Source organism: Drosophila santomea, chromosome 2L (genome assembly GCF_016746245.2).
Source record: "Drosophila santomea strain STO CAGO 1482 chromosome 2L, Prin_Dsan_1.1, whole genome shotgun sequence".
Classification (NCBI taxonomy): domain Eukaryota; kingdom Metazoa; phylum Arthropoda; class Insecta; order Diptera; family Drosophilidae; genus Drosophila; species Drosophila santomea.
Window position 1 is genome coordinate 21,101,246 of NC_053016.2, and position 19,924 is coordinate 21,121,169.

Consider the following 19,924-nt stretch of genomic DNA (forward strand, 5'->3'; position numbering starts at 1 on the left):
GCCTCCTTGATTGAAATTTAAAATTTGTTTATAAAATGGGATAGAGTGCTATGTTTGCGGGTTGGATAACTGGCACTTCAGATTACACGAGCATCTCTCAGATCTATTTACTTAACAAAGGTAAAAAGTATGTTGCCGGTGGATTTATACAAGTTTAAGTTACAATTAAAATGTAAGCACTATAGCGGTAGTGTCTGTTTGGTTCCTAGATGATTAAAGATTTCGTAAAAATCTAAATGGTATTTGGTTTAGCAATTTCGTCCAAAACATTTTTTAAATGCCAAGAAGCAAATCACTTTTAAAAAATTATGCTCAAATCGAAAGAAAGTTAATATATTTGTATAAGTGTATGTATATATATATTATAAAAGTTTATGAGGCGTTTAGGATGACCAAATGAGCCCAAAGCCAGACTTACAAATCTCAGGGCAGAGATGTTTTAAGAATTAATTCATTAGAAAGAAGAACATATCAATTAGTCAAATAAGACCGTCACGACTATATAGGAATGGGTCTTATTCTTTAGCGTCCGAGTCGTCTACGCCCAGTTCTGAAGACTCCTCCAAATCACCAGTGTCGTCCAGGGATTGCACATCCTTAAAGTGTAAAACCATGACGATCATGGCCACGAACAAGACCACGGATACGATAATATTATCCCTCGCCACATCCATCTCGATGGTCCACAGGTACTTGCTAAGCTTTGAGGTGCATCCGGTGCAGTTCTGCTCCCCGCAGCAGCAGCCAATGGGCCAGGTACGGTTGCTCGAGGCTGTCTGGTAGTCAACTACGCTGGTCTTTCCGCAGCACTCAAACTCCACTTCGACCTTGCCAAGACTGTTTCTTACCCACATCTGCAGTACCAGCATCTCGACGAAGAACTCGAATCTTCCGCGATACATGAAGCGAGTCACTCCAATGCTAATTGTGTACAGCAACACCACGCAGCCTATAAGCATATAACCCGCGAACTTTAAGACGGAAGGATGTCGGGCCATGAAAATCCCAAGAACCGCGTTCAATATGTAGGCAACCATGGTCAGAGCGCGTACCCAAAAAAGCCAGGGGCGCAAGGCGACCGGGTATAGACGTAGGCCCGGAAACATGACCACCTTTAGATAGAGGTGGCTGAGCACGTCAAGCAGAAAGATCAGTCCGACCACCACCAGAACCACATTAATCTGCAAGACGCAGTCGTGTGACATGCGACACCAGCGAAACGGATTAGCCATCTCGCCGGGTTAGGCTCCAGTTGATGAAAGCCGAGCCAGGTGAGCTACACGAATTCCTGTTGTTTTACTTTGAAGTAACGAGACTTCTGCCTTCTGTCGCTTTGACGTTTTCCACCTGTCGCCGCTTCTGATTAAAGCCAGTGTGACCCGCCTAAGTGCGTAATATAAACATTTAATTTCCAATTAGCTCTTTGGCCTTCCCCCTCTTCGGCCACTAATGTCACTAGTTGCTATGGCTATGTTTACCTCTCGAAAACGAAATTGTGCACCTGTTGCGGATGGGGCCATATCGAGAATGGAGACGTGGGTGCGAGTAAATATATTTGCGCTTCGACATGAATCAACCGTATGCTGACTGTCCATACAATATAAAAATGTTGTTTGCCCTTACGTATATATTTAAAAATCAGGAGAATGCTATAGTCCAAATCACCGACAATCGGACAGCCGTTTATCAGCAAGGTAAAGGGCAAACGAGAAATTTCAACATTTTCTAGAATTGGTAAAATTTTGAGACAAAAATCAGAAAAATATTAAACATTTTCCAAAAGATTGGGCGTATCAATTTTTGGGCATTTTGAGGGATCTAGAGTAGGCGTGGCAAAAAGTTTTTTAGCTAATCGATAGAGATTTACAAGACTTACAAGAAATTAAAAAAAAAAGAAAACATTTGTTAATAGTGTGGGCGTTGGAGTGGGTGGGCAAAAAACGTTTTTTGGCAAATCAAGAAAATTTTACAAAACTAATAAAAAAATGAAAAAATATCAGAATATTTTTTAAAAGTGTGGGCGTTGGAGTGGGCGAGTCAAAATAAATCGACAAAATTCCGCAGCGTCTATGTCTCTGGAGTCTGCATGCTTAATCTCAACTTTCTAGCTTGTATAGTTCCTGAGAACTATATGGACAGACAGACGGACGGACGGAAATGGACAGATCGACTCGGCTATGATCCTGATCAAGGATATATAATTTTTTAAACGGTCGGAAACGCTGCATTAGAAGAAATGGGCATGGTGTGTGTGTTCCCTTTTTTGCAGGGTAAGTACAAATTTGTTAATAAATCGTGTGGTCTCCAAATCCATACTAGCTTAAACAGCCCCAGAACATCACCGTGCCACCACCAAACCGATTGATTGTCTGGACGGCATTACCTTTTAGTTGTTTTGGGATGCATAAATTGCTGGCTAAAGGATCCCTGAAACTAAAACGCAAATTCATCAGTCCATAAAACATCAAACCAGAACTCTAGAGGCTTCTCTTTATACTCCTTTATACTACTTGGGGTAATATCAACTACTGCACGAACAACATAGGTGTTGATGTCAAGTTCCTTTATTCTGCGACGCAATGTACTATCGCTAATATGTTTTTCAATTAAATTTTTCGAAGCTGCGGCAATTTTAACGAGACTTATGTTGGGATTACTTATTACAACTCCTATAATGTGTCTGCAGTCTCTAGGGTTCAATACAACTTTTCGGCCAGTTCTCTTTTTATTTTTCAAATTTCCAAGTGTGTTCTTTTGATATTTTTTCATTTTTGTATTAGTCTTGTAAATTTTAATCGATTTGCCAAAAAACTTTTTGCCACGCCCACTCTAGCGCCCACAAACCGCCAAAAACTGTCAGTGTAGAAGACCTCCTTTGCACTTCTACTAGCTGAGTAACGGGTATCAGATAGTCGGGGAACTCGACTATAGCGTTCTCTCTTGTTTATTTATTATTTTATTTTTTTATTGTTATAAATAATAATTGTCCAGGTTTTATTATTTTTATTTTTATTTTTTTAAATAAATTTGCGTTCATGTAAATTGATAAATAAAACGATCCCGGTGCCTTAACAACGATTGTTGTACACATATTCGGTCGTTAATATTTTAAATCACTGTGCGGAGGATCCCGTTGCCTTGGCGGCGACTGATGTATATATTCACTTCTTGCGCAGCGAGTTCTGGTCACAATAAATTTCAGTTTTTTGATTTCCTATGGGAAATATTGTGTGTCTAAGCTGTTCAATTTTATTTTAAAAATATTCATCTTCAGCAATACATAGTTCAGACGTTTCCTTCTTAAATTGAAATCGGATTGGCCTGTACCAGTACCGGATCGACGATGGTCTTGGATTCTTCCAAATACAGATGGAATTGATTGAAGTAATAAGTCGAAGGGGTACGTATGATGTTACAAACAAGCTGTTATCTGCCAAGTCTTTATCTGCAACCGCTTGTTTATGTTCTGCATGACCAGTGCTACCGTCAAATACCCCCTTTCCTTCTATGTTATTCACAACATCCTTTTGCAGCTCCAATACACGCGTTGCAGTATGATCTAACAAATTTTGAGGTTTAAGTTCAAATTTACGAATCGACAAGTATTAATGTTTTGTTAAATTTGTTTCCATCAATAGTGATATCACTTCTTCAATATAAGGTTGAGTATGTGATTTGAAATCAGATGAGCGCATACCAGAAGCAGCAGCATGTTTTGCGACCTCGGCTATTCGTCGACGCTTCGTCCTTTTTAAACAGTCTGCCAAACTTTTCTTTGGGCGGCCTCGAGCCAAATTGGAAATTGTTTCAGCATTCGCTGAAATGGATTCGCCATGGATTTGAGCCAGCCAATCCGAATAATTTTTCAACACGGTTAAACGTGTCCGCTTGCACTTTTGCCAAAGCTGCGCGAGCTTTATGCAAATGTAATTAACGCATTTTTCCAGCCCATCCTGGTCTACCTCGTATCCCATATAATAGCATTCAAAACATTAGCTACTTTTTCTTTAGGAGATTCTGCTTTTCCACACCAAATACCAAATGCATACATACGGGAAAATTGGCGTTGATAAGTTGTACCTACATATGTACGAAAATAATAAAAAACAAGAGAGAACGCTATAGTCGAGTTCCCCGACTATCTGATACCCGTTACTCAGCTAGTAGAAGTGCAAAGGAGAGTCTTCAACAGTTTTTGGCGATTTGTGGGCGTTAGAGTGGGCGTGGCAAAAAGTTTTTTGGCAAATCGATAGAAATTTACAAGACCAATAAAAAAATGGAAAAATATCAAAACATTTTTCAAAAGAGTGGCCGTGGCAGCTTTGGGCGGTTTGTGGGCGTTAAAGTGGGCGTGGCAAAAAGTTTTTTGGCAAATCGCTAGAAATGTGCAAGACTAATACAAAAATGAAAAAATATCAAAACATTTTTCAAAAGTGTGGGCGTGGCACCTTTGGGCGGTTTGTGGGCGTTAGAGTGGGCGTGGCAGCATGATTCGACAAACTTGCGCTGCGTCTTTTGTAGTTCCTGAGATCTCGACGTTCATACGGACAGACAGACGGACAGACGGACATGCCCAAATCGACTCGGCTATTGATCCTGATCAAGAATATATATACTTTATATGGTCGGAAACGCTTCCTTCTGCCTGTTACATACTTTTCAACGAATCTAGTATACCCTTTTACTCTACGAGTAACGGGTATAACTATGAGCATGAGCAAACCGAAAATAAACACAAATCATAAAATAATACGTGTGACGCTCCGAACATAGTAGCACATAGTAGCAACACACAACCCGCATTCAAATTCAAACACAATGCGCGAGTTAACATGCCCCTCTCCACGGCCACAGGGAAACAACACCGACCCGGCAACAAATTTAACGAAGATCGCCAACACGAACTCGGCCGAAGAGACATTTTGCCTAAGCATACATACAAGAGAATTCTTCTCGTTTCATACCCCGAACTACACAGTTGTTTTTTTGAAAGCTTTTCCTCCCCCGGCCACAGGATTGTAACTGGCGCAACCGGACTACGGACAAGGGATTAACAATGCCCACTACGCTTATCGTTCTAATTCTAAAGAGGTGATGAACATGTGACGGCAGTGGTTGTGGGGATTTTAGTAGTGAGTGGCGAAATAATAAATTAAGTAAAAAGTTATTGAAACATAATGACGTCCAAGTGCAAATAAAACAAAAGAAACAAACAAAACCAAGTTCAAAACGCTTCACAGGCGACCGTATATGTCTACATCAGCCTCTGATAAAGCTCCGGGATCGCTTGTGCGGGACAATTTACAACAATTATACCAACAAGTTGCTGCGTGTGATGACCGTATAAGTGTACATCAATCGCTAATAAGGCAACGGGATCATCCATACACCCCAACTCATAAAATGATACCAATTAAAAAAGAAAAAAAAAAGAAAAAATTGACATATCAAACTGCTGTGCGTGGTGACCGTTTGTATGTGGTTGGTATGCTTTTTCGTTATTTCACCAGAATAGTAATTTCATCACTATAGAAATATTGCATCAGTCCATATTTGCATGGTTGTTGTAGTTCTGTAGTTCTGAGAACAACTGTTTTGCGCGGCGATAGGCTGGCGCCGCTGTCGCTGACTGCGAGTTGTTATACAAAACAAGAGAGAACGCTATAGTCGAGTTCCCCGACTATCTGATACCCGTTACTCAGCTAGTGGAAGAGAGAAGGAGAGTCTTAAACGCAGTTTTTGGCGGTTTGTAGGCGTTATAGTGGGCGTGGCAGAACGTTTTTTGGCAAATCGATAGAAATTTACAAGACCAATATAAAAATGACAAAATATCAAAACATTTTTCAAAAGTGTGGGCGTAGCAGCTTTGGGCGGTTTGAGGGCGTTAGAGTGGGCGTGGAAAAAAGTTTTTTGGTAAATCGATAGAAAATTACAAGACTAATACAAAAATGAAAAAATTTCAAAACATTTTTCAAAAGTGTGGGCGTGGCAGTTTTGGGCGGTTTGTGGGCGTTAGAGTGGGCGTGGCAACATGAATCGACAAACTTGCGCTGCTTCTATGTCCCTGGAGTCTGTATGCTTAATCTCAACTTTCTAGCTTTTGTAGTTCCTGAGATCTCGACGTTCATACGGACGGACAGACGGACATGGCCAGATCGACTCGGCTATTGATCCTGATCAAGAATATATATACTTTATATGGTCGGAAACGCTTCCTTCTGCCTGTTACATACTTTTCAACGAATCTAGTATACCCTTTTACTCTACGAGTAACGGGTATAAAAAGAAGTGGTAAAGAACTAAATAAGCCAAATATTAGACTTTATTGTGACCAGAACTCGCTGCGCAAGAAGTGAATATATACATCAGTCGCCGCCAAGGCAACGGGATCCTCCGCACAGTGATTTAAAATAAATAAATGTGAGTTCTGTGATTAACGACCGAATATGTGTACAACAATCGTTGTTAAGGCACCGGGATCGTTTTATTTATCAATTTACATGAACGCAAATTTATTTAAAAAAAAAAAAATAAAAATAATAAAACCTGGACAATTATTATTCATAACAATAAAAAAACAAGAGAGAACGCTATAGTCGAGTTCCCCGACTATCTGATACCCGTTACTCAGCTAGTGATAGTGCGAAGGAGTTCTTCTACACTGACAGTTTTTGGCGGTTTGTGGGCGTTAGAGTGGGCGTGGCAAAAAGTTTTTTGGCAAATCGATAGAAATTTACAACACCAATACAAAAATGAAAAAATATTAAAACATTTTTCAAAAGTGTGGGCGTGGCAGTTTTTAGCGGTTTGAGGGCGTTAGAGTGGGCGTGGCAGCATGATTCGACAAACTTGCGCTGCGTCTATGTTCCTGGAGTCTGTATGCTTAATCTCAACTTTCTAGCTTTTGTAGTTCCTGAGATCTCGACGTTCATACGGACAGACAGACGGACGGACAGACGGACAGACGGACATGGCCAGATCGACTCGGCTATTGATCCTGATCAAGAATATATATACTTTATATGGTCGGAAACGCTTCCTTCTGCCTGTTACATACTTTTCAACGAATCTAGTATACCCTTTTACTCTACGAGTATCGGGTATATTAACGGCAACAACGCTCGTCATGATAACACCCGACATGATAACACCAACAATGACAATAATAGCCGCTTTATGCAGAGACAACAAAATTTTAACAACAATAATAATAGACGCTTCACACGTCAAAATAATTCCCATAACGATAGTAATGGTCGACAAGATAGAAAAACTCTTGGCAGGAACCCCTTCCACAATAACGACCAACCAGATCAGACCCTAAGTCACCAAAACAGGAACAACTATAATCTAAGCGCTATTGATTTCCACCCCCACTTCAATGGTCTCCTAGGCATGGATATCCTATCTAGCCTAAATGCAAAAATAATCCAGCCTAAAATAAAATAATCCATACTAGAAACACCAGAAACCGCCATCCCAATCCTCACAAGGGCAAACCCTGTAGACACATTACATAACCTGCCACAAATTACCAAAATGGTTCTTCCGCTCCCAGTAAACTTCATGCAGGGAGACTTTATATGCGAAACCACAAATTTGGATAATCAAATATCCATAACAGGCGGTTTATACACCGCAAACGCAGGATCCGCCTATTTCGAAGTCTGCAATAACTAAGACCAGATCCAAACACTTTACCTCGAGGAACCGTTACAGGCAGAAGAGATCTCTCCACGAACCCACCAATATTTAAACTGCATGTCCACGGCAACAGATACAGAACGACCGGACGACCAACAATTAAACATTCAGACGGAACACCTCAACAGCGAGGAGAAACAACACATACTCAAACTATGCAAGTCATTCAAAAGACTTTTCCACAACGAAAATAACCAACTAACGTTCTCTAACGCCGTCAAACACTCTATACCAACAACAGATAATATACCGATTCACAAAAAATCTTATCGTTACCCATTTGTACATAAAGACGAAGTTCGAAAGCAAATTTCAAAAATGCTCGAACAAAACATCATAAAAAAACAGCCATTCCCCCTGGAGTGCACCCGTCTGGGTCGTACCTAAGAAAAGTGACATCATAGGCGAAAAAAAGTGGCGCTTGGTAATCGATTTTCGGAAATTAAATGAGAAGACTGTCTGCGATAGATATCCTATCCCGAACATTGCAGATATACTAGACAGCACTTTCCTATGCTGTGTATTTCACAACGATAGACTTAGCAAGTGGCTTTTACCAAATTCAAATGAACCCACGCGACGCGAGCAAGACGGCATTCACTGTCGAAAATGGGCATTACGAGTTCACGAGAATGCCCTTCGGCCTCAAGAACGCCCCTGCAACGTTCCAACGCGTTATGGACAACGTTTTAGGTGACTTGGTCGGTAACATCTGTCTCGTCTACCTCGACGATATAATAGTATTCTCACCCTCACTCCAAAAACATATAGCAGATACTAAATCGGTTTTCACAAAACTCCACAACGCAAATCTAAAAATCCAACCAAGCAAGTGTAGCGATTTCCTGGGACATATCGTAACCCAGTAAGGAGTCAAACCAAACCCACTTAAGATTCAAACCATCAAAGACTTCCCCTGCCCAAAGACAACCAGGGAAATTAAATCATTTTTAGGATTATTGGGTTATTGCAGGAAATTCATAAAGGAATTCGCGAAAATACCTAAACCCATAACGAGACAGTTAAAAGGGAAGAAATCTATAATAATAGACGATGAATTTAAACTAGCATTCGAAATGTCGAAAGATCTTCTTTGTAATGATCCCATACTCATATACCCTGATTTCAATAAACCGTTCACGCTGACCACAGACGCAAGTAATTATGCGATAGGCTCTGTGTTGTCACAAGGGCCAGACACTAATGACAGACCCATATCTTTTGCTAGCAGAACACTATCGGACACGGAAATCCGCTATTCTACGATAGAGAAAGAAATGCTAGCCATCATTTGGTCTGTAGGTCATTTCAGACCATACCTCTTCGGGCGTAGATTCAAAATAGTCACAGACCATAAGCCCTTAATCTGGCTAGAAAATCTGAAAGGCCAGAATCCAAAACTACTTCGATGGAAAACTATCCTGGCCGCTTACGACTACGAAGTCGTATACAAAAAAGGGTCGCAAAACGTAGTTGCTGACGCACTCAGCAGAATTGAGCCAAACTTAAACATAAACGAAGACCCACAAATTATACCAATCGCTTCGCAACCATTAAATCACTTCAATTGCCAAATAATATTCCGTACCGGATCAGCAACTGTGAGACAAGTAGAAACACCATTTATCCATAAAGTAAGACACATAATCACACATAATTTTGACTCCGTTACAAACACCCTTCAAACAATCCTGAAACCGAATAAAACATTCGCAATATTTGCACCAGACGATATTTTCAAAATAATAGAAGAGTCCTATAATAACTATTTCTTTGAAAATGACTTATACAAAATTTTCCGCTGCAATATATGCCTAACCGAAATTACGAATCCTCTTGACCAGGAAAACGAAATTCGTGCGTACCACTTTAACACTAATCATAGGGGGATACTCGTAGATGAAACATATAACCATTTAAAAAGGGACATTTATTTTCCGCATTTAAAAGACATTATCACAAAAATTATAAAAAATTGTGATACCTGCCTAACCCTAAAATACGATAGACACCCCCATAGACCATTGATGCAAAGCCCAACCGCCCCAGAGGGACCATTGGCAGTCGTACATATAGACATATATTTCATTAACAATACTTGTAACCTCACAATTATCAATAAATTCACCAAGCTAGCGCAAGCTTACCCCCTTAGCAATAGGAATTCAATAAAAGTCGCCGATGCCCTACTATAGGGTGTTTTTTTTAGAGGTATAGAACTTTAAATTGCAATAAAACAACGATGGATTATTCGATTGACATGAATTTTATTGACATGAAAGATAATCTTGTGGCATTACATTTTAAATATGATTTCTGGCATATGACCGCCACGGCTGGCTCGGATGTAGTCCAATCTGGACGTCCAATTTGCAATGACTTTTTCCAATATTTGGCCGTATATCGGCAATAACACGGCGAATGTTGTCTTCCAAATGGTTTAGCGTTTGTGGCTTATCCGCATAGACCAATGACTTTACATAGCCCCACAAAAAGTAGTCTAGCGGTGTTAAATCACAAGATCTTGGAGGCTTATGAAAAATCGGGAACAACAGCAATCTCGTTTTGGGCCCATTCGACGAATCTACGCCTTGCTTGATGATCGTTTGGTTTCAATTCTTGCACGAGTTGGATTTTGTAAGCACGCATGACGAATTGCCAAACCAAACTGAGAATAAATCACTTGACAGCTGTTAAATCGGTCGCCATCTTGAACAGTAATGCCAACTTAAAGAAAACACCCGTTACAATTCATAAGTCACTATGGCGCACCACAGAAAATAATCTTCGACCAGGGCGCGGAATTTTCGGGCAGTCTATTCAACGACCTCTTAACTCAATTCCAAATAACAGCTCATACAACTTTATTCCAACAATCTACGGGAAATGCTTCTGTCGAGAGACTGCACTCCACCTTAACCGAACTATACAGGATAATCATGAACAAAAGAAAAGAAGCACGCCTAGAACGCGATCATGTCCAAATACTCTCAGAAGCAATAGCAACTTATAACAATGCAATACACTTCAGCACTTCCTATACCCCTTTCGAGCTCTTCCACGGAAGAACTCACATATTTAACAATACAATAACATTCGACAATTACCACGATTACCTTAAGAAATTAAACGAATTTAGAAAAGACATATACCCAAAAGTACAGGAACATTTAAACGCGACCACAGAAAGAAGACTGGCTAAATTAAACGAGGACAGAGAGACAAAAATCCAAGTCGAGCCTAATGATAAAATATTTAAAAAAAGAAAACCGTAGAAACAGGATAGCACCAAAATTTTCACTACACAAAGTACATAGAGACAAAGGCATCACTTTCCTAACAACTAAAGGTCAAAAGTTACACAAACAAAAAATTAGGAAAACAGTTAAGAAAACAGTGGAAGAAACATAAGATAGAAAAGCACTATTCAATAAATATATTATTATATATATATAGGAGGAGTTAACATGCCCCTCTCCACGGCCACAGGGAAACAACACCGACCCGGCAACAAATCCAGAGCCGAAGAGTTTTAACGAAGATCGCCAACACGAACTCGGCCGAATAGACATTTTGCCTAAGCATACAACTTTTTGTAATAAAGAGAATTCTTCTCGTTTCATACCCCGAACTACACAGTTGTTTTTTTTTAAAGCTTTTTCTCTCCCGGCCACAGGATTGTAACTCGCGCGCGCGCCAAGAACACGAGTTACCGCCTCAGCATACGCCGTCGGCGGTCCCCCGCCGAAACCCCCTCGTCAATCAGAGACTTAAGTGTCGCCTCAGCAAGTCCCCTCTTGACATCTGAGACTTAGACGACACTTATAAGTATTGGTATCGAACGGCACTTGGAATGCTGAGTCGCTACAACATCGGGGTTCACCCGATACCCCTCGAACCACAGAACTGCATCCGCTCCAATTCCACCCTTTCGACCAGATCAGCACTTTAAGTAACAAAATGTAAACCCAGAGTTGTGAAGAACAAAATAATAGAAATAAAGATTTAGTCGGAAAATAGAAAGCAAAAAGATCAGACGTTCAATTCTTTAACAAATTCAATTCAACTACCAAAATCGAAATCACTCACCAACTCCCCCATAACCTCCATCAAATCCACAAGGACCTACTAATATAAACTGGCGCAGTCGGTAGTCCTTTGGCCTAAGGACGGATTCAACAGGAAGGAATGATTCGTGACGACCGAGGATGTGGAATGTGGATGTGGATGTGGATGTGGCCCGGGGGGAAAAAAAAAAACCACGAATAAAATTTGTTTAAAAAATGAATCAATTTAAAGTTCGATTAACAATAAAATGCACGGAGAAGAAGTTCGGTTCGATCGGACGAACGGTCGGTGGCGGACGTTGGCAGGCGGTTCGCGTCGAACGGCCCAAGCATACGAACGACCGTCGGTAAGCGATAATGGTTGTCGGCGGTTCGACGCAACGGGAAGTTCTCCGAGCGAACGGTCGTCGGTCGACGTCAGGCCGGACGGCTCGGGCGGTCGGAGTTCGAGGTTCGAGGTTCAGTGCAACAGAAAGTTCGATGGTATGAGACGGTAGGAGAACGATCGTATGGAAGCGAACGTTGCATACAAGTACAGGGGCGTATCGGAAACACCGCAGGGCCTGAAGTAGAGAAATTTTATTAATTTGGGGCTCGTTCGCATGTATTGGGCAGGACGCTGTGCAAACAGGGTGGCTGCTTAGCGTGAGGACGAGACCAAAGGTAGACAATTAAGAATAGGATAGACATTCACATGTATTAGGCGGCGCACTGTAACGCACAGGGCGGCCGCTTAGCATAGGAATGGATATTCGTATATTGAGGAAAGGTAAAAAATTTTAAAGAGAGGAAAATACAACCGAAGAAATAATTTGGAATAAATATCCGGTTTTGGCAAATTCACATTTTTAGTTACTATTACCATTACTAATTATTAATAAGACACAATATTAGATTAAGTAACACACACACAAACAAATACACTCGAAGAAACATATAGACAAGCAGAAAGGTAGCTGAGTTAGCAGAAAATGGCAGCTACAGGTGTACTAGAAGCAATCAAAGTGATCGATTTGGTAGAGATTATTTCCAAGTATGATGGCGAAGGAGGTAAGCTAGACGGATTTAACTGCGGTGGAACAGGTGTTAGGTTTGATCAAAGGAGAAAAAAGGTCGAATGTGGGACTTATAGCGCTCAGAGCAGTTAGGAGCAAGATAATAGGAGCAGCAGATAGGGTCTTAGATCTAGATGAAACGGAATTAAATTGGGACCAGATTAAGAAGATATTAGTTTCCAATTTTAAAGACAAGAGGTCGGAACAAGACCTGATAATGGAGTTGACCAATATTAAAGAAAGGAAGTTGGAAGTGGAGGCCTTGTATACCAAGGTCATGACATTGAAAAAAGACGCTGGTGAGCCTTGTTAAGTCTAGTGAAAGGGGAGAAGATTAAATGGTATGAGGAAATGGCCTTAAATGCCTTTGTATCAGCATTAAAAGGGTCCGATAGGGGTGACCATTAGGAATATGGAGAGGCTGAACACAGCAAGAGCTTATGAGACAGCTTGCAGGCAAAAGAACTTGGTAGCCTTGGCAGAAACCAACTCAGATCAGAAGGCACAGGAGTCAACGGAGTCAAAAGATAAGGCTACTGAGGAAGTTCAGAAACAAGTGGAGAAAGGAGAAACCCAGACAGTTGAATTTGGATTCTCATACCCGATGATGGGAAATCCATTTAGGGCAGGAAACTTTAATCAAGGAGAGACCATATCGTAGCTATCAGAATAGGAATCCAAGATGGAATCAGGGACAGGCAAACAGGGACCGACCATGGAACAACTATAGCTATAATAACAACAATGGCAGAGAGAGAGGTCAGCTAGCAATCGAAGCACCAAAAAACACAGAGGGCAGCGGACAGTCAAGAATGTCCAAGAACTTTAACAACTCGAACAATTCAGGGCAATCCAGACAGTCGTACAACTCGAACAACTCGAACAATTCGAACAACTCAGGGCGATCTTTCAATTCAAATAACACCTCCGATAGGATAGGTAATCAAGCGTCGATTAGGGGTCAATTACATAATATCCAAGAGGATAATGCAAATTTTTCCCAACCAGCCTCGAACAACCCTCAGGATATTTAGAAACCAAGAAGAGTCATTCGACGCTGCCTTATTTATTGATAAAAGTTAAAACAGGAAAATCAATAAATTGTTAATACATACAGGATCCACCTTTTCATTTATTCGACCCGAGTTAGCACGACCTCAGTATATAAGGAAATCAAAAGACCCAATAGCTATTAAAACCATTACACAGTCCCACGAACTTGAGAGGGAGGCATTTTTATCAATGTTCCCGGAACTGGGAGGAGTCGGTAAAATAAGAATGTTTCTCTTTAAGTTTCATCAATTCTTCGACGGTTTGATCGGAATTGATGTACTCCAGCAATTGAAGGCGGTGATTGATATACAGAACGGATGGTTCATCGTGGCGAATATGAAACAAAATTTTTTGTTTTTTTTTGTCGCGTATAGGCCATCGAAACTGTATACAAAAGAGGCCGAATCAAAGTCATATCTGTTTCTGTACAATTGCAAGACGGAGATTTTTTTCTAAACAATACTATAATAAAAGAGGATGTTGAGATTTCTGAAGGTATGTACAGGGCAGTGTCAGGACAGAGCTTGGTAGAGGTAGTAAACTATGCGGAGACAGATCAAGACATATTTTTCGAAGAGCCGATGAATGTTGTCGAATTTAAGACCCCGCAACATTTCGAGTTGAATAACATAGAGGAAAAGAAAAACGACGGAGCGCGCCGGTATGGTTGGTGCCGAAGAAAAAGGATGCTTCTGGGGAAAGGAAATGGCGGATGGTAGTGAACTATAGGAAGTTGAATGAGAAGGTGATAAAAGATAGATACCCGTTACCAATAATAAGTGACGTATTAGATAACCAAGGAAGGGCTAAGTACTTTTCGACGCTAGATTTAACAAGTGGGTATCATCAGATTGAGGTTCAAGAAGAAGACATTCCGAAGACGGCTTTCTCTGCAGAGGAAGGACATTTTGAATATGTACGTATGCCGTTTGGGTTAAATAATGCTCCCGCGACATTCCAGAGGTTAATGAATAACATTTTTGGGGAATATTTGTGCAAATGTTGCCTCATTTATATGGACGGTATCATGGTCTTTTCAGCGTCCCTACAAGAACATGTTACAGACTTGGAAAAGGTTTTCAAAAAACTCACGGAAGACAACTTTAAACAGTTGTAAGGTAAAAAGGCATTGCATGAGAAGTATGTAGAGGCATTTGAAATATGTAAAACCTTATTGTGCAACGACCCAATTTTACAATTCCCCGATTTTGAGAATCCATTCATCTTAACCACAGATGCCAGCAATTATACTATTGGATCGGAAGTACAAGAAGGATATTAAACATGAAGAGGTATTGAGTGAGGCCTTTATAACATATAATAACGCGATTCATTCGGCTACAAAGCTGACACCCCAGGAACTCCTTACAGGCAGAACGCATACTTTTCTGAATAATGTGACATTTAATAACGAGCACGATTATTTACAGAAAATTAATGCATTCCAAGCCGAAATATATCCGAAGATTAAAAAAGGGTAGAGAACGAAAAAATCAAAAGAATTGAGTTAGCTGATGCAGACAGACAGGAAACGGATACAGTACAGATATGGAACACGGTATTTAGAAAGGAAAACAAACGTGATAAACTCAATCCGAGGTTCTCAAAACAGCAAGGGTAATTTAAACCCACAAGACATTCATCCATATTGTAAGGTTACAGGAATATCAAGAAACGATAGAGAGAATGGAAAATACACTTAGGGAGATTGTGGAAGAAGCCGAAACCAGAGACCTAGTTAAATCACTGCAGATGATAAAAACAAGATTAGAAAGCATATGTCCTAAACGTAGGAAAGCAAGGGGATTAATCAATGGATTAGGATCAGTTATTAAATCGGTAACAGGAAATTTGGATGCGGAAGACGCAATAAGATTAGAGGAGGAAATAAGGAAAATGAAAGAAGAGGAAGAGAGACTAAAGGAAAGCATGAGTTCGCAGGAAAGGACAAGTAGCAATGTTAGAAATTTGACAAGATATATAAATGAAGAGCAAAGTAGGGTAAATACATTCATAAATAATTATAGAAACGGAATGAGCAAGACATTTGTTGAGGCAGACAAAAGGATTTATAGATTAGAATACATCGAACGAATTTCATTAACAATTAATATGCTAGGGTTAAACTTAAATGATGTTGCCGAGAGCTTATTATTAGCTAAGATAGGCGTAATTTCAAAATTCATATTCGACAGGCAAGAAGCAAACAAATGTATGCAAGATCTAGAAAATCAGGGTGTACAGACACATGTATGAATTCTTAGACCTAAGAGCCTTAATGAACAGAACGTATGTCATATTTTCAATTAGAGTACCTATTTTTAAGAAAGAAATATTTTCGTTGCAATGAGTAATCGCACTTGCAATGAATAACGCAGAATTTGTAATAACACCAAATTATTTGGCGATTCACCAAGACGAAATGTATTATTATAAAGAAAAATGTCAGTTTAAAAGGAATATATATATATATGTTAGAACGATAAGATTGTAAACCAAGCTAATGAAATATGTATAAGAAGGCTGATAGGTGGAATGGAGGCAGAGTGCGAGACGAAGGATGCAGGATTCATCACCGGGAGGTACATCGCGATATTTAATAGAGAAAACGTGAAACTACAAACAAACAGTTGAATGGATCGGCGTTAATAAAATTTAGCCATTGCAAGGCAATGGTGAACAACGTCCAATACGAAGCAGGATTGAAGCTGGATATACCGCAGATAGACGATCAAGAAGAACAGGACAGTCCAAGAGTATGGGATACACGAGTTAAGGATGGAGGATCTCGAAACCAAAATACAGATCAACAAAATACGATGGGGAACCATGGTCCACGCGACAACTACATACACGATGATTGGCGTCTCATTGATAATGGTATCTGCTGTAGCATGTTTCACCAGGAGGACAACCATCTTCTCACCGGCGGACACACCACCAACCACCTTCACACCAACCACCGCTCCAGTTGCTACGTTTGCAGCAACCATGTCCCCGCTATGGTCGGTAGTTCAGTCTGAGAAGGGATGAGTTACCGCCTCAGCATACGCCCTCGGCGGTCCCCCGCCGAAACCCCCTCGTCAATCAGAGACTTAAGTGTCGCCTCAGCAAGTCCCCTCTTGACATCTGAGACTTAGACGACACTTATAAGTATTGGTATCGAACGGCACTTGGAATGCTGAGTCGCTACAACATCGGGGTTCACCCGATACCCCTCGAACCACAGAACTGCATCCGCTCCAATTCCACCCTTTCGACCAGATCAGCACTTTAAGTAACAAAATGTAAACCCAGAGTTGTGAAGAACAAAATAATAGAAATGTAGGGATAATACAAATTAAGTTTATTATTTTGGGTATTGTTCACAAAGTTTGAAATTAATAATTATAAAAATGAAAAGAACTACGACTCTCGCACTAATGAACGCATCGACTGACTTCGTTAAAAATTCTGCAGCGACTAAATTACTTCAGAGACACAATGGGAGAGAGAGACTGTTGGCAATGCTGTTAGGATCTGGCTGATGAAATACTTGGCGGTTCTGGTGAAATAGGAAACAGTGTGTGCACTCCGAAACATCTAGGCTGCATGATAATGCCAACTTACTCCAATCCCACAATCGGCCATCCTGAATATTCATTCGCCCCTGAATGAACTCCATTTTTTTATATATTCGGCTGCAGTCGTTGTTATTTTTGGCCCTTCCTGATTCCCTTCCTTTATTACTTCATAGCGACCGTGGTTTAGTTTTTTTGTAATTTTATACGGACCGAAAAATTTTGGCCGAAGTTTCATTCCTGTTCCATACTGTGTTCTCTTAATGGCTACCAAATCTCCTTCTTCATATTCATTTTCAATCTTTCTTTTCTCATTAAAGTTTTTCCTATTCTCTTGCTGAACTTTTTCTATGTTTTCCTGTGCTTTCTTTCGAATCTCTTCCCTCTCATCGTTCAATTCTTCTAGTTCTAAGTCATCTATTAGGCCTTTTATATCATTCAGCTTAAGTCTCATATTCAATCCTGTCAAAATTCTAAATGGACTATACTTAGTGGTTCGAGGTGGAGTATTGTTTATGATTTGTTGAACTCTGTCTACGTGGCGATACCAATTTACTGGGTTTTCTTGACACATTTTGCCGAGCATCGGGATGACAATTTTGTGTATTCGTTCGACTTGTCCATTGCCTCTGGGCATACCTGTCGCAATGTGGAGTAGTTGAATGCTTTCGCGATTGCAATATTCAGTAAAGGATCCTGAAGTGAATGCGGTTCCTCTGTCCGTAACTATTCTGCGAGGGTTCCCAAAAACTGCTGCTTGCTTCTCGAGTTTTTCTATAACCTCATCTGTTCCTGTTGACTTTGTTGGATAAAGCCAAACAAATTTAGAAAAACCATCCACGACTGCTAATATGTGGTTATACTTCTTTTTTGTATCGGTAAGTGGGCCAACGTGGTCGATGTGGTAGGTTCCGAGCGGTTCTTGAGCCTTGTCGATCGGCGATAGTAATCCTTCCTTTTTTCCGCGCTTAGAGTCAATGATCAGGCACTCTACACATGCTCTAACCACTCTTTCTACTTTAGGCAGAATTCCTGGAATGTAGTAGGACTTCTCCAAAATGTCTCTGGTTTTTTTAATTCCGAAGTGACCCTCTTTGTGTGCTGTAGCAATGATTTCATCTACCATCGAGTCGGGAACAACTATCAGTTCATTTACTGGATCCTTGCAAAGGATATTATTTTTTATATAAAAATCTTCGTGCTCCTTATTACTTGCCAATATAACTTTGACGGCTTTTATCCAGTTGTCCCTGTTCTGTGCTTCGATCAAGCGTGATTTTGTGGAATCCGCTATTAGAAAGCACGACAAACGGCTGAGTGCATCTACGTGTCTCATCTTCGTTCCGGCTCGGTGCTCCACTTTATACTCGAATTCCTGCAATGACATTGCCCATCTTGCAACTCTAGGAGGCAGATCGTCTTTTTTGATGGTCATTGCAAAAGCGTTGCAGTCTGTGACCACTGTGAACGGCTTTCCCAACAAGTACACTCTCCATTTTTTCAACGCATTCACAATGGCTAAAACCTCGAGCTCATAGGAACTGTACTTCTCCTCACAATTGTTTGTTTTGCGGCTCATAAATTCAATCGGGTGAAATTGCTGATCATCTGGGTCCTTCTGCATCAGAACGCCGCCAAAGCCATATTTACTCGCATCTGTGTGTACTTCTGTAACAGCTAAAGGGTCAAACAGTTTCAGTACTGGTGCTGATACCAATAGTTGTTTTAAGTGGTCGAAGGAAGCGATACCCAACTCAGTCATCACGAGGTTCCTATCGTTCTTCTGATTGTCTTCCTTTCGAAGCATGTCACTCAAAGGCTTTGCTGCCAAGGCATAGTCTTTGATAAAGCGTCGCATGTATGACGTTAAACCCAAGTACCTCTGCAAAGCTTGCCTGCTTTGAGGGATTGGAAAGTTAACAACAGCTTTGATTTTCTCGTCAGTTGGGGATATGGTTCCATTCTCAATCGTAAAGCCTAAGAAGTTAATTCTGCTTTTCAAAATCTGTGCTTTCTCCCACTTAATTCGCAAACCTGCCTTCGACGCTGCGCTCAATACGATTTCCAAAGCCTTGATTCCATCGTTCTCGTCCTTGCTTGGTACGATTATATCGTCCATGTATACTACGATTGTCTGATTTTGAATGAGTTCTCGCAAGACTGCTGAAACATAACGACAAAACACAGCCGGGGAATTTGAGATGCCAAATGGAACATGCGTAAATTCATACTGTCCGTTGTGAGTCACGAATGCTGTGAACTTCCTTGAATCTTCGTCGATCGGCACGTGGAAAAATCCATTCATCAAGTCGAGAGTGGTAAAGATTTTCGACCCCTGCAATCTATCCAAAACATCGTCTATCAGGCTCATCGGAAAGTTGTCCTTCTTGATTTTCTGGTTAAGTTTCCGATAGTCACAACAAAATCTCTTCGATCCATCCTTTTTTGAGACTAGTACCACAGGCGATGCATACTCTGAGCAACT

General features: G+C 40.6%; 1 protein-coding gene across 1 annotated transcript; it reads right to left on the minus strand.

Annotated features, from left to right (window-relative positions):
• Positions 1–306: 306 nt before the first annotated feature.
• On the minus strand, positions 307–1,333 carry LOC120453548. Its single transcript, XM_039638304.1, has one exon. It carries the CDS (start codon positions 1,230–1,232, stop codon positions 516–518), a length of 717 nt encoding a protein of 238 aa, XP_039494238.1. The 5' UTR covers positions 1,233–1,333; the 3' UTR covers positions 307–515.
• Positions 1,334–19,924: the final 18,591 nt, after the last annotated feature.